Here is a 15796-nt window from a genome sequence, read left to right on the forward strand (position 1 = left end):
ATGTATTAAGACTTAATAATAATAAAGTAACAGTAAGTCCCAAAATAAATGACACCGTACGTGATAATATTTTAATTGTTGCAAATGATACATATATTCCACTTTCAAAAACATTATAATTTATTCTTTACTGGTACTTTACATAAATTTTATACAGTTACACGTTTCAATCGAAACGCGTGAATTGGTACGGCGCCAGAAATATTGATAATATAAATCAATCCAGTCTTGAATATTCATATACTTTTATATACTAATATTAAAACTAAATGTAGAGCTAATATCAAAATAAAAAATCATTTTATAACTGTTCATAAGCGATAAAAGTTTTTCAATATTCCAATAAAAAAAGTATAATTTGCGACTTAAAATTATTTACCACTTAAAAATAAAGGTTTAAATTATATAAAACTTTTGACAAAAACTTGAAATTCAAAACCGTTAGACAATACTCATGCTCATCTTTTCTTTCCTATATTAAAAACTTCTTATGTACAGTTATTTCGAACTCTACAATTACATGTAGGAGGAAACTTCTGACAACTAATTTGTGTAAAATATCTAGTTTTGATAAACGAGTTATTTCTTATTAAAACTTCTGGGAAGACCTACTTCGCACATCCCCACTTATTAAACTTTTATTTCTTTAGAAACATCATACGATTCCTCAATATTTAAAACTAAAGCGATCCTATTTTTAGTCCGACCGAAATTACTTTGCAACATTCCATTTAATTATAGATACCGAGGAAGTATAAATCAATACAGTAATTTGTTAATAACCTTTTTTGCATCCCTTACACCCTTCATTTGGAATTAGCAAATACAGCTCTACACTCAATTAATTTAAATTAACTTATTAGGGGGATATTTACTTATACAATGATGCCTTCTTTAAGACAACATGCGTAAATAAATGTCTCAATGCAGTTTCTTCAAAATTTAAACTAATATTATACTGTGCCTTTTGTGGCATTGATCATAATCGGCGATCGAAGTTCGGGCCGAGTACTTATCTTCATATATTTTGATTGAGCGTATTTCTTTCTAACAGCTTGATACTTGCTTTTATCGGCAATAATTATAATACTAGCTATATCCTGTACCACAGGTATCACGTCAGCCTTAGTGTACGTACTATAATGTGTTAAGGTATTTGTCCAAACTTCGTCCTTGTTTTCATCATTGTTAACAGTAATTCTACATAAATAAATATCAAAATGAATGGATTAGTAACAAGCACTGCATCGGAAATCTTTTAATACAGCATTTTCAAGAGAAAAAGTAACTTACGCAAATGCTAAGTATAGTGCAGCAGCTGCAAGAAGGCTTGGCGAGTAGTGACACATTTCGTAATGCACTAAACATTGCTCCAAAAAATATTTGGCCATTGTGTGATGTACTACAACAGCCTTGGCACAAAGAAGAGAAAAAGTTGTTTGATATAATATACAATAGATTAGGAATTCTGTGAGATTATGGGCAATACATACCTTTCCAGCTTTGCTGTATCTTCTAAGAAAATGTAGGGATAATGGTCTACCTAAAGAGTAATCTAGAGTTCTCACTATAACCTTTTCCATTTGCAATATTTCCTCCTTGGTATATGCATTATCCGTGACATACACGAAATCGCTTATATCTGGAGAATACATTTCCTCGTATTTGCTAGCGATAAACATAGCTGTTACACCGACCAACTGCAGTCTTTTCCTGTCTATAGTATGGTAGGCCTATGGACAACAATGTAAATTGACTGCTCCATTTAATGCATGCACGATTTCTTTTTTGTAAAGAACAACAAACCTGCAGAAATCTATCAATAATAGCCACTGTGAGATACAATGTTTCTTGCAGTAAACGAAATTGTTGGTGAACCTCGATTAGCCAATCTATGAGTATACTCCTCATTTTTGGAGTTATGTTTTGGCCTAGTAGGTACCCTTTGTGCACAGGGTATTTGCATTCTAGAGACCTTAGATAGTCGTATATGTCATTGATATAGATAGAAACTAGTGTAGGATTTTCATGATCCTCCTTGTCAATATCCTCAACTGCCAGAAGGTCGGAGGAAAATGATTCAAACTCCTTCTTTTTTGTCACTTGTGCTAATTTGTTTTCTTGTACCACAGCATCTTTTACCAATGGTAGAACAATTTGTACAGGAGGCTTTTCTAATACTTTCTTTGTTGGTTTCAAAATTTGTTTTGATGGAACTATCAATTTTTTCTTATCTCCTTGCAACAAACTGGTTCTATCAATGGGTTCAGCTCCTCTCACTGTGTTCACTTTGTTTCCAATTTCACCTAAGGCAGGTCTCTTTGTCTTCCCTTGGCCCACATTATGCGTAGATTTAATGTTTTTGACATTTTCCTGGTTTAAAATATTCTGAAAATTGATGAGATTGACCGTCATTAAGGTACATAAAAAGGTATATACGTACGATATTCATAAGCCTAATAATTATGCATAATAATCTAATTATTATTAATTATTATTATTAATTATTATTATTATTATTAGATTATTATTATTAATTATTATTATTATTATTAGATTATTATTATTAATTATTATTATTATTATTAGATTATTATTATTAATTATTATTATTATTAATTATTATTAGATTATTATTATTAGATTAGAAATAGAACTTATAATTATAACTTCTAAATTGACATAATAATTGCTAGAGTTTCTTAGAAAAATGCAGAATGAGAGAAATACGATAAGTTTTTACGAAAATAATAACAGAAATGTGCTTTAATTAACCGATATCCAGAGAAAGCAACAACAATTTAAAAGCAATGCCCGAATTATAATATTTCGGAATCATTTTTTCGGTAGAATTTAAAGCAAGCGAAGGGCATTTAAAGATGTCAGGAATTGACGGTTCGTCCGTCCTATTGACCGCCCTTATTGATATTCCACAAATATCTCTTCTACAAATATAATTATTTTAGAAATTCTTCGCTCACCGTAATTGCGGCCCGATCTCTTAACGCCATCATTACACCAGAATAAGCAGGATCTTATAAAATATTCGTTTCTCCAATTGCAATTGGCTTCACTTTTCCTCAAGAAATGTTCACCTCGAATTAACGACTCGGACAGTTTGAATTTGTTTTGTAACTGGTAACCGATCAGACGGAAGTTCACGGTGTGCGCATGCAGCACGCAGGGGAAAAAGCGCGGAAATAGAAACATCTGATTGGTCGATTCTACCCAGTGGTGTGTTAACCACGCTTTGGAAAAAACTTGAACATATTGTATGTACCTAAGTGGTAAACAGGTTTGTTGTCACTTACACGAATATACATATACATGACATTATATAGAAATGAAATCCAAAATTGACGAAATGTAACAAATTAGCATTTCAAACAATGTTTTGCATAAACTGAGAATATTAATGTTTTACGATGAAACAGCTGATCGATATTTTCTCAGTAAACTGTTGTTTATCGTACATTCAGCTATAAATGCATACGTATCGTACAAACTGATTTTGTAAATCTTGCCACATCTTTTTATATTATTAGTATTCTTGTTGTTTTATGTTAACGACAATTAGTAACAAGATTCGTTAAATTGAAGGAACATTACAAATTCTGTGTAGATGATAACACTGCTTGGCAAATGTCATCACTGACAAGCGACAGAATATCTTCGCGTAATTGTTGATCAAATAGACAATTGTTATTTAAAATATGTCTATTAGCGTCGATATTAAATTGAAACGGGCCAGTAAAATATATCATGAAGGAGTATGTTCTTTTTACTTCAAATAACGATTGAAGAACGAGAAACACAGAGGTTATGTTTCAGGAGGTCGTCGCTGGTATAATATTATTAAAAACAAATTCGGATGTGAAGCACGATGGAATATTTTTAAGCATGGACGGTTCGGTTAATTTACAACTTAGTTCCAAGAATTTTGGTATATTCGAAGCTTTTTATAATTCTGTAAAGGTTAATACAATTATTCACTTATAATAATCAAAGCTCGTTTAATTTTTTTTATTTAACGATTGAGATTTATTTGATATTTTCTATTAACATATTTTCAGCCCATACAGTTAGTGCAATACACTTTAGATGCTTCTCCAAGTGGCAAAATACCTAACGGTAAAACTGAGATACCATTTGAATTACCATTGAAGCCTAGAGGAACTAAGTCTTTGTACGAAACCTATCACGGTGTTTTTGTAAACATACAATATCTAATACGTTGCGATATAAAAAGAAGTTTCTTAGCAAAGGATGTAAGCAAGACACTGGAATTCATCGTGGAAGATAAAGTGCCTTCTAAAGTAGAAAAAGAATCCAAGAAACCGGTCACTTTCAACATTATGCCAGAATCGTTGCAAAATGCAAGAGACAGAACTAATGTACCCAGATTTTTTATTTCAGGAAAATTGGATACTTTGTATTGTAAAATCTCTGAACCCCTAACAGGAGAGGTAAGTAAAAATCTGTGTTTGGTACATAGCATTGTTTGTATAACACATTACATACAATACCAAATTTTAGGTGGTAATCGAACATTGCGAAGCTGTAATAAAATCGATCGAACTACAATTGGTAAGAGTGGAGACTTGCGGTTGCGCAGAAGGATACTCCAGGGATGGTAAGGTTTTTATAATTAAGGTAATGATTTTACAATTTATCTTGCGGTACTATGTTTTAGCCACAGAGATACAAAATATACAGATCGGGGAAGGAAATCCGTGTATAAATTTGCCTATACCAATATATATGATATTTCCCAGGTTGTTCACATGCCCCACGTTAAGTACAAGTAACTTTAAAGTTGGTGAGATCTCTTGTATACATTTTACAAACATTATTCAATTATACTTTCTTATTTTATTATAAGGACTGTACTTTTTACAGAATTTGAAGTGAACCTTATTGTGGTATTTGAAGATGACTACTTAGTTACAGAAAATTTTCCCATTATATTATCGAGGCACTAAATTTTCTACTAAAATATACAGTGTTGTATATAAAATATGTATGTTATTTACAAGTTATATATATATATTTCTAAAAATAAAACTAATTTTATGTTGAATTGTGTCACAAATTTAGAATTGATTCCCAAAACTTGTCAGGCTACACTAAAATTCTTTTAATAAATTAATATAGATTCTCTGAAACAGTCGCGTACCCTTGATTTAGTTTCTTATGTTCTAATTTTGCCAAAATTAATGTTTTTATACGACTCTGCAAAAAGCATATGTGGCACCTCTAGTGGAAGAACAATGAAGCTGCTTTCGATGTTCGTACAGCGCCCATTGGTTCAGTGATAGAACGCTCAAACTATTCGCCAAAATCGATGGTCGGTAATTCGGCGAACAGTTTGAGCGTTTTGCCGCTGCAATGAGTGGCGCTGTACGGACATCAAAAGCAGCTTCAGTTTTGCTCCAATAGAGGCGCCACTCCGTGGTGGTACTGCAAAATAATTTGAATGAGTTACCCCTCTATCTTATACGAAATGCATGGGGATGAATGATAGTGCTGTTAAATGGAATGCAGTTCACGTTTGAGTAAATGTACAATGTTGTTTTAAATTAATTAAATAGTGTTTGTGCTTATGTGTTCAAGATAAAACTGATACAAACGATTTACATATCGGCTATTAAAAATAATATCGGCTGATTGAAATGACTGGTTTATAGATGATACCTAACCTAGCTTTGAAAATTGTATTGTTGGAGAACTATATAGAGTTTGTAGTTTACTGAAATTACATTATTGTGATATACAATTAATAAAGGTACTGTTATGGAAACGTATGATATTGATGATAATATCGATTTGTGTTAATTAGAAGATATTATAAAAATCATTTTATTATAATCATAATCGTAAAATTTATATGTGCGATACATACACGTTAACGTGTAATATTAAAACTTTGTTTAGATGTTATATAGTTAGATTGCGGATCATTATGCGAATCTGAATTTGTATAAACAATTTCCAACGTTAAAGTATGAGAGAGGCTAACAAATTGAATTAAAACATTATCAAGCTTTATCGAGGCTAGTAGTTTATTCCGTTTAGAAATGCATAAAATCTGCAGTCTACTAGTAATAAAAGTTCTTTACTTGATACACACTTCAAATACACATGAAACTTAGTCAATTATGATTTTTGATATTTATTTTAAATAATTAGTTTGGTTATGGTATTAAAAAATTAAAATTGAACACAATCTATATTATCTATCTATTGGATATATATATATTGAATGTTATTTTAGTACAAAGTGCAGTTCAAGCTAGTTAACAGGTTCAATTTCTCAATGTTGTTCCTGTTTAGCTAGCCGTGTAAGTAATACAGGGAATTATGTCACCTAACCTCTACAATATTCAAACACTATAATATGTCAGTTACGTGATATGTACTCATGGATATATAATAGGCCGCAAACTGCTAACACTAATGCAAATGTCCAATTTTCGTTGCCATTTTCAAAGTGGTTTCAAATCGATTGGACTTTGGCCTCATTGGTGAAAGTGGTGTGGCCATACAACGCGTGTGATATTATTTAATCTATGAGTTATATATGGAGTCCACGCTTTATATTGAATATCTCTTTCTTAAGCCATATTCAAACACTTGTCAACTGTTGATGAATACATATTTTATCTATTAAGAGAAGTTAGACATCTGTTGTAATATTGAGCTTATGTATTGCTGGATATTAGACCTTACAGTATTTTAGCAGATACCTTATTATACAATAATGGACATGGAGAAAGAAGAACTGCTCGAAGAAACATCAGAATTGTGTGTAAATTCTCAAAACGAAATGGATTTAGAAAATCATCAAGATATGGTTTTCACAAATGAAAGTGTGTCAGTAATGAAGGATATACTGGAAGCCAAAATTGATATTCATAACAGAATGTCGGATACAAGTCAGTGCAGTCAAATATTGGAAGAAGATACTATATCCGCTTACGACACAAATGCATGTAATAGTTCTACCATGGAAGACTACGTCGTGGAATCAAACACAGACAGCATTACGGCCACAGACGATTTAAGGCACTTTGATGTTTTGGATGATTTAGAACGTCATCCGGATCAGAACTGTTCAGATATGGACTCTGATACAAATGAAAGTATGGATTCTGATGTACCTGATGAAGAAATTGAGGCAATGTTAGAAGAAGGTAATTTTTCATGAAATAAAGAGTTCTGTTATTGGAATATATATTACACATTTTCATGTTATAAACTTGTGGGTATAAGTTCTAAAAAAAAACCATTGAAAGTACAATATATGAAAGTATGAAGTATGTGGATGGAAGAGTTAAACAAATTTAAAAAAAGAAGAGATTATTTGTTCTTTTTTTTCCACTTCTTACATAGATTGTACAGCAGCAGAGAACATTTATTAGTTGAGTATTATATGCTACTATTAGGTTTACCAGAGGAATTTAAAGGCAAAAGAAAAGACAAGAAAGATAGTGTGCCATATGAAGAAAAAGAGAAGCTTGTCTTGGATGGTAAGCATGTAAAATACTTTTAATTGTTTTTATGCAAGTCGCATGTAAATATGATCCTAATTACCTACGTCTGTTTTAAGAAAAAGGAACAAAACATTAAATTTTAATGCTATTATATTTTTTTGTAGAAATTGGCCACAATCATTTCGATGTGCTTCCCGAGGGTTGGGTGCAAGTAACACATAACAGCGGGATGCCTTTGTATCTTCACAAACAAAGTAGAGTTTGTACTCTTGCCAAACCATATTTTCTTGGACCCGGCAGTGTCAGAAAACATGAAGTACCTGTGAGTGCTATACCTTGCCTTCAGTACAAAAGAGCTCTTCAAGAAGAAGAGGAAGAAAGGCAGAAGGAAAAAGAACGCGATCCAAATACAGAAGCCTGTAGTCTACCTAGTGCAAAAATTGAAACGATTCAAGAAAATCGAGCAGCGCATTCTTTAGACAGTGAACAATTAAGAAGTTATTGCCAATCCCTTTTTCGTTTTAAAGCTATCAAAGTAATGAGATTTCAGTAAGTGCTGTTTGCAATGATATCCTTAATTCACAGGCAATTATTTTTTACTTTAATCAGGTTTTTCATTATTACCGTTACACTTTCAGGTCATGGTCGGCAAGAAGAAAGTTTACGAAAAATAAAAAACATCGTAAACAGCTGGAACGACCAACTTTACCTGACGGAACGAAATTAATAACATTTCCAGTTAGTAGTACTAACTTGACAGGTAATAGCAGTGGTGTCACAGGAGATGACAACGGTGGGCAAAGACCACCGAAACACTGGATAATGAATCCTTCGGGAAAAAGTTATGTTTGTATACTCCATGAGTACGTACAACATGCGCTTAAAAAGCAACCAACTTATAAATTTAAGGAATTAGGTATGTCGAAGAAAAAGTAATTTTTATATATTAATTTTTTATATATATATATTCTTATATATATTTGTGTTGAGGCAAATATTTGAAGAAACTGGACACATTCGTTTCAGAAAATGCTGCAACACCGTACTCCGCTGTTGTTTGCATCAACGATATGGAATATGGAAGTGGTTTTGGTAGCAGCAAAAAACAAGCAAAGGCAAATGCTGCTCGCAAAACCTTAGAAATCCTAATCCCTCAAATGAGAGATAAAATTTCTGGCGATAACGCAGGAGATGCAGCTACTGGTAACAACAGCCGTATGATCAAAGCATCCAGAACAAATTCCGACGCGGATCTGTCGTTCTTTGATGAAATCTCGATAACCGATCCACGAGTCGCAGAATTTTGTGCCAAAACAACAGAGCCATCTCCACATGCTATTTTAATTACATGTTTACAACGAAATTATGGCCTGGGAGATATGCATATTAACTATTCTGTAAATACTTTAAAGCATCAACGCAATGAATTTACAATGCGAGTAGGAAAACACGAAGCCACTGTCGTAAGTAGTTACATATTAATCCAAAATGGATATTTATAATGTGACTTGACTCTTCGATTAATCTCAGTATGATCGTGTGAAAATTTCCAATTAAATTGTGCTTTAATCACTAATCATTATTTCAGGTATGTCGTAATAAAAAAGATGGTAAACAACGAGCAGCACAAGCGATTCTGCAACTTATGCATCCTCATATACAGTCTTGGGGTTCTTTATTGAGGCTCTATGGATCTCGTAGCGTAAAGTCTTTCAAAGAAAAGAAACAACTGGAACAAGAAATAACGTTACTGCAAGGTAAAGCCGCGGTAAATCAACCAAATCACGCTATTTTAAGTAAACTTAGACAAGAAATGCGCAAATTAGCCGAACAACGGCAGGCAATACAACCTATTGGTAAGTTCGTGCCACCAGATTTGCCAACAGGGTCTGCAGCCAACTTGAACAATGTAGATTTATAGCGTCCTAGTCAATCATGTGAATCCTACAAATCGAACTTCATTTCATAAAGATTTGAGATGAAGAAAGTACTTCGAATTTCTTTACCATTTTCTGTCTTTCGTGCACAAAATGTATTTTGTATGCCCAATTTTACATTGTAAAAACAACATGATTCTATTGAAATGGTGCTGATTATCATTATTGTGTATACCCTTTAATATTTTCATTTTTAACACACTGTACAAATTCATCGTTTGTAATAGGATATGAATGGTGTAATAGGAAGCTGGTTGAGAATAAATGAAACTTTGACCTGAACTTCAGTTATCAACAATTGAAATATCACAGAGTACTACCTCATCTGCCGCCATATTCTTGTTGCACCATTATAGATTTTTAAATTAGATTTACTTGTTATACTATTATAGATATAGATACACTTTTTTAAATTAGAATTACTTTTATATGAGGAGGCTAATACTATATATTTCTGTTTAAATTATGTATTTAAGATGATTTTATATATATGAGCATATTGAAAGAACAGTGATTTTGAGAACATGACGATTTTATTTTCAAAGAACTGATTACAATAAACTATACTTCAGTTCTATGTATGTAATAAGGCATCGAAACTTGCATATTAATAACAGTGATAATGTATTCAAAAGTATTACAATTATTCTATTGAAATTACTACTAAAATTAATATAAATAAATGATCAAATTACAAATAAATCATTTAAATTGCTTCCACGATTATATACATTACTTTATTAACTGTACCTTGTCATCTTCTTTGGCACTTCACATAATTCATTTCTACATTATTTCCTTTTTAAACCTAGATTTTATACGATACTTGAATAGTCGCTAATGTTCAACAATGTGTTAAGACAAAATTAGTAACACAAACAGTGAGTTCTATTTCTACGTTGTCTTTGCTCTACTGACCACTATATATGTAATCATAGATATTATATTGTTTATATATCAAAGGTTATTTAAACGATTTTGTTTACTTTAACTGTTATTTTACTTGTGTAGAAAATACAAACATTAACGCTCATTATGTGTATACTGTAAATTGCAGAGACGACTTGGGTTTAGTTTTACATATCATGTACGTATTATATAGTTGTGTGTAAATGAAATCGTCATTTGTTTAAATATTACGTTATATGGTACATGTATAAATTTCTTCCTACACAACTAGATATGTATAATACCAACCAGCCATTATTGTTAAGTGTTTGTTGCACTTTTAACAATAGTCAATAGTATGACTAATATAATATAATTTGTTAATTTCTCATCTATATATATAAGATACAGAATTTGTTGTATTTGGTTTGATTCTCGTTTCATTTCTAAACATTAGTAACTATTGTGGAATTATATGCTCTGAAAAATTCTAAATCTAATTGTTCTTCGATACCACAAACATATTTAATTTTCCTTGAAAATGCATAACAGATTATATTTTTCAGATATATTTTATTCATTTTTTTCTGACTTTTTTTGAGAATACGTTAACACAGACTATTGAAGACGAATATTTTTATATAATAGGCACATTTTAGTAGGATCAGAATTATGATGATATTTCAACAGATTACAGTTGGAAAAAATAGTTTCATTATAAGATAAACGCATAATACCTAATTTTTAATTATAACTTAAGTTACAGATATGTTACCAGTGTACATGTAACTTAAGTTACAGTATGATCTTTAGAATATTAAAGTTTTAATATTATCATCTTACATATCCTATAAAATTTGAATCTATGTAAGTAACCATATGTGTGTTCACTATTTTTAAAATAATTTTTTTGTGTGTGTTGAATGTTAGGATATTCAAAAGGTGTAAAACTTTTACAAAACTTTACAAACTCTATATTAAATTGGTGAAATTTAACATTAAATTAATAATAATATCACTGTACGATTATGTTACATTAATGTATTCATCTTTTAGTTACATCTATAATATGTTTATGTAATGTTTATAAATCTGTGTTCTTTTTCAATCGCGTAAGAAACTATTATCGATGGTTGAAAGCCTATTTTGATTCCTTTTATAATTTTAATCGATGAAGTAATTCAAAAATGGACTACTATGTATATCATATGCCATGTGTGTTTCATTAAATATTTCTTACAGTAATAACGCTACTGTTATAATTCATTATATCAGCATATATATTAAGATCTTTTTCTCAAAGTACATTATTCTAATACATTTAAATACGCGATTTCTGATTTTTATTTACAAATTATATGAATACAATGACTATGTTCGTTTTTCTTTACGAGCTATACAAAAAAAAAGTCAATACCTTTTAATACTAATTTTAGTTTGCACACAAGTTTTGCACATGCATCTAAAATAAAATATAATTTTGAAAACATTTAAAATTGTGTTGTTCCAATAAATAGAACCAGTAAATTCAAATAAGAAATTGTTAAATTTTCATGATGATATAGAATGAAGTTATTCGATTTTATCTACAATCTTTCTTTTTATATTAAATATGTATAGTGCTTTTAAAAAATATTACTGGATTTCAAAAGTAAAAATACTTCATTATTCGACTAATTTCCTTTGTATATTTTATTTGATACATAGTGGTATCGAAAATTGTGATACAACTGAGAGAATGATTGTATATAATAATTCGAATTTTTTAAAAATAAAGTTTTGCATATAAAATAAGTCCTTATCAATTTAACCACTATTTAATCGGAAGTTACTCAAGTGCATGTATATTTGACAAACACCCAAACTTAATTTGTAAACTTCGACACAAAAATTGCATTCTATGTTTTCAACATATTTCTTTACGTAGCAATACCTTCTACTACCTTCTACTTATTATCCTGATTTTTGGTATCCTTTATATTTGGTACAAAGCGACCATACATAAAATTCAGAAATTATTGAGGGAAAGAGACACTAATGCATGTACTTTCATCAACATGTATAGAGTGAATAAAACTAGTGATAGAATTAAGTAGGTGGCTGTTCTACATGCACGAAATAAGTCGTAAACGTAAAAAAAATTTGAGAATGATGTTTCATTTCATTGTGTACAGTAAATAATAACATACTAATGCATGCATGTATCTAAATGCTTTGTTTTCGTATAAATGCCTACATTTGTATCAATTAATTAAAATATCTAATGTTGTCTAATTTTAAATGTTAAAAAAACACTGTAAATGCGTAGTTATTATCAAGAAATCACATACAAATGCTGTATGTTGATCCAAGAACCATATGTTCAACCAATTCTCGTGAAACGACGTTTCATGTTATTTAATCACTGGTCAAAAGAAAGAAGCCATTATACAGGCTCATCACATGTAGTATTCCCAGAAAGAGCCATCTTTGATAGACTAGAAAGGCTCCTACGTGGACTGCTACCAACTAAAAAGCTACTGCTAGACTCTGAGAATATTTTCCGGAAACTGGAAAATAAATTACACCACATAGTATTTATTGTAATCATAATGATAATATTTCAAGATACTTACAATTTACGAATCCCAGATTCAGATGTTTTCTTCCAAGGTGCATCATCTGGTTCGTAAGGAAGTGGTCCTTGAACTGGAGCATCTTTATCTTCTTCGGCCCTGCAGAAGAAGTAAGTTATAAATGTTATTTTAATAGAAAATCGCAATTTAAAAATAATCACATACGTGTCAGGTTTTGGTCGATAAAGTTCTAATTCGTCTTCTAAATCCGAGACTCTAGCTTTTAGTTCGTTTCGCTCGTGCAAAATTTCTTTCAATTCTGCAGTAGTAAATCTTGGTCTGTCTGGGTCGTCGAGGTCATAAACAGCTTTATTTGTTAGATCTGGGCATCCCTGAAGTTTAGTTAAATCTTCGTTTTCCTTTCTCGCTAAACCAAGACGTGATCGTAGATTTATCAATTCACGATTTTGGTCTTGCAACTGGGCCAAAAAGTCTGCTCTTTCTTCCACTAATCCACGAGCTTGCATCTGTGCTTGACGTTGTTTACGTTTTAATTCTCGACCAACAACTCCAAGTTTCTCAACTTGTGCTGTTAACTGCAAAAGAAATAAAAATATGTTAGAATGAAACGTATATTATACGATAGGAGAAAACAGATGAAAAATTAAAAGACAGCGTCTTAAACTACATCCAATAAGATGATATTCTACCGCTACTTATATCAAATTACATATGAACATAAGTACCAATTTACATTTTCTATTTCCAAATTCTTCTGTGCCATCTCTTTGTCTCTTGCACGAATTTGATCTCTTTGCTTATCTATCATGGATCTTAAATGTTGTAACACTGCTACATCGACTTCCTGACTAGCAGTAAAAGCTGAAAATATATTTGTATAATTAATAATGCATGTATGTATACATATGTAAGTACAAGATAAGATATTAGAAATTATCATTACAGTTTAATTAATATTTTTATCTTGAAAGGAACAATGAACTGAATAAAAGTTACTTGATTTTAGAAAAGTATAGCATGATGAATAAATATTTTTAAATGAACCTTGAAAATTTGAAATACCTTATCCTGTCTGAGATAATAGTTTTAGCATTGTGTTAGTAAATAAAGGGTAGATTGTTAGTACTTTGTTTACTGCTGTACTGACTGTCACTACGTGATTCGTGGAGTGCTTCTGCTAATCGTCTATTTTCTTCCTGTAATCGTGTAACCATTCCCACCAGATCACGAGATTCTTGTCTCCAATGTTCTTCAATTTGTTCTAATTCCTGGGTAGTAATTGCACAAATATTAATAATGAAAATTAAATGTAACAATAAGAAATCATTTAATGAAGGAAATACTTTTTCAAATCTCTGCCTATCTTCAGCTTTCCCAATTTTATCACTTTCCAATTGTGAAATCTTTGCACGCAACTCTTGAACTATTGTATTTTCACGTTCATTTTTGGTAGCAAGATTTTCCAATAGTTCCAATGCATGTATCACCTTTGGCATCAAATTAGTCACAGATTGTACTCCAAACGAATCGATTAATTTCTCACATTCTTTTCCTATTTCCGAAGCAATATCATAAACATCTACAACGGATACATCCGATAATACAGTATAGTCCTCCATGTTGCTGGTCGTATAATTTTCCCGACAAAAAGGCATGAATACTTCTTATATCAGAGTATACTATATATGAATCTGTTGATAATGGAAGAAAATCAATGCATTACTTAGGTAATCAATTAAAGTCTAAAGAATGCGATAGCACCATGAATGTGAACAACTTTCTGTCAATTGACATTCCATGGTGCTTTCAAAACATTGTTATATGTACAGACAGTCACATAGATTTCTTTCAATGGAGAGTAAATGACATTTTGAATATTTACTATGTTGTCCCACTTTAAGAATTACTTCAGAATAACACAGAATTAATAGGTCTACCAATGCGTGACTGACTATATATGAAACTTAACAAATGTAATATTATAAGACAAGATGCAGCCAAGAGTATAATATTAAAACTAGCCTTATTGCAGAATCAGCAACAGTTAGAAAATATTGTCAGAGTTGAATATTCTGAGCACGAATAAGTGATTTATCATAATTTCTGTTAAGCACATCTAAGTAGAAGTAACACAATTAACATAAGTTTCTTTAAACTATGTTTATGTAATACATTTCTGTATTACCCAAGGCGTGGCTTTAATTAACAAGATAATATTTGACGTGCAAGATTGTCAATGATACTACTAAGAATTAACTGACGACATTTAAATACTTGAAACTATGAGATCACGATTAATCGCGCCCGCAATGCTTATGTCAAATTCCGCCCAATTCTGTACATTATCGCAGTGTTAGGAGATACTATCATTTGTTATACATACACGTATATATAGACTATTAATCCGACCGTGTGCACCATGTGAAACGACTGCAGAGATCTAAATATTTAAAAAAAGAAGGATTAAATATGTTAAGAACCGATGATATAGTAACTCTGTAACTAAGCTAGCCTTTTCTTTGGTTCCGCGATTTTCGCGAACAGCATGTTCAAGTAGCCAAAGCTTCACGGCGATTGGATGTTTCCGATCGAACGACTTCAAACTTTTTGCGACTGTAAAACTGAACATTTGCAATTAAGATTATCTTTTTATACGTACGTATTGATAATACTTCATTGCTGAAAATCAAAGTAGCAAAGGCAAAACTTATCGAATCGATTACATATTTCATAGATACAGTGAAGTAGTGATATATTGCAAAAAATTGCATTTATAAATTTTAATTTTAAAATTCTTACACGATTTATCAGGAACTTGTAAAATAATTATGATATTAATATACAATCAAATTTATATATATAAATTAATTGATCGCATATATTTATTTCATACACGTTTGGA

At 31.0% G+C, this 15796-nt stretch overlaps 4 protein-coding genes across 9 annotated transcripts; 2 read left to right on the top strand and 2 right to left on the bottom strand.

The window, feature by feature from the left end:
- Positions 1–96: 96 nt before the first annotated feature.
- On the bottom strand, positions 97–3149 carry LOC117222017 (G2/mitotic-specific cyclin-B). The gene is made up of 5 exons (XM_033473457.2): positions 2982–3149; positions 1807–2388; positions 1494–1733; positions 1294–1412; positions 97–1200 (listed from the first exon to the last, which is right to left on the bottom strand). Exons 1-5 carry the CDS (start codon positions 3012–3014, stop codon positions 954–956), a joined length of 1221 nt encoding a protein of 406 aa, XP_033329348.1. The 5' UTR covers positions 3015–3149; the 3' UTR covers positions 97–953.
- A 125-nt stretch (positions 3150–3274) lies between these two features.
- LOC117222018 (vacuolar protein sorting-associated protein 26C) lies at positions 3275–5080 on the top strand. Its single transcript, XM_076520429.1, has 6 exons — positions 3275–3770; positions 3832–3975; positions 4074–4466; positions 4537–4633; positions 4694–4819; positions 4900–5080. The coding sequence occupies exons 1-6, from the start codon at positions 3714–3716 to the stop codon at positions 4980–4982; spliced, it is 900 nt and encodes a 299-aa protein (XP_076376544.1). The 5' UTR covers positions 3275–3713; the 3' UTR covers positions 4983–5080.
- A 420-nt stretch (positions 5081–5500) lies between these two features.
- On the top strand, positions 5501–10156 carry pasha (microprocessor complex subunit partner of drosha). Of its 4 annotated transcripts, none has more exons than XM_033473607.2 (7): positions 5501–5785; positions 6723–7193; positions 7446–7529; positions 7658–8042; positions 8132–8409; positions 8520–8956; positions 9082–10156. In XM_033473607.2, exons 2-7 carry the CDS (start codon positions 6761–6763, stop codon positions 9412–9414), a joined length of 1950 nt encoding a protein of 649 aa, XP_033329498.2. In that variant the 5' UTR covers positions 5501–5785; positions 6723–6760; the 3' UTR covers positions 9415–10156. The 4 variants fall into 4 exon arrangements, with proteins under 4 accessions (XP_033329498.2, XP_033329499.2, XP_033329500.2 ...); XM_033473608.2 differs by having other exon boundaries at positions 6740–7193; XM_033473609.2 differs by having other exon boundaries at positions 6743–7193.
- A 2299-nt stretch (positions 10157–12455) lies between these two features.
- Rilpl (Rab interacting lysosomal protein like) lies at positions 12456–15438 on the bottom strand. 3 transcript variants are annotated; one of them, XM_033473366.2, is made up of 7 exons: positions 15278–15438; positions 14238–14585; positions 14042–14162; positions 13628–13755; positions 13099–13469; positions 12934–13032; positions 12456–12867 (listed from the first exon to the last, which is right to left on the bottom strand). In XM_033473366.2, the coding sequence occupies exons 2-7, from the start codon at positions 14547–14549 to the stop codon at positions 12744–12746; spliced, it is 1155 nt and encodes a 384-aa protein (XP_033329257.1). In that variant the 5' UTR covers positions 14550–14585; positions 15278–15438; the 3' UTR covers positions 12456–12743. The 3 variants fall into 3 exon arrangements, with proteins under 3 accessions (XP_033329257.1, XP_033329255.1, XP_033329256.1); XM_033473364.2 differs by having other exon boundaries at positions 14021–14162; XM_033473365.2 differs by lacking the exon at positions 15278–15438 and adding an exon at positions 14917–15249 and having other exon boundaries at positions 14021–14162.
- Between the last annotated feature and the right edge of the window lie 358 nt (positions 15439–15796).

The sequence above is a fragment of the Megalopta genalis genome, chromosome 3 (genome assembly GCF_051020955.1).
Source record: "Megalopta genalis isolate 19385.01 chromosome 3, iyMegGena1_principal, whole genome shotgun sequence".
Classification (NCBI taxonomy): domain Eukaryota; kingdom Metazoa; phylum Arthropoda; class Insecta; order Hymenoptera; family Halictidae; genus Megalopta; species Megalopta genalis.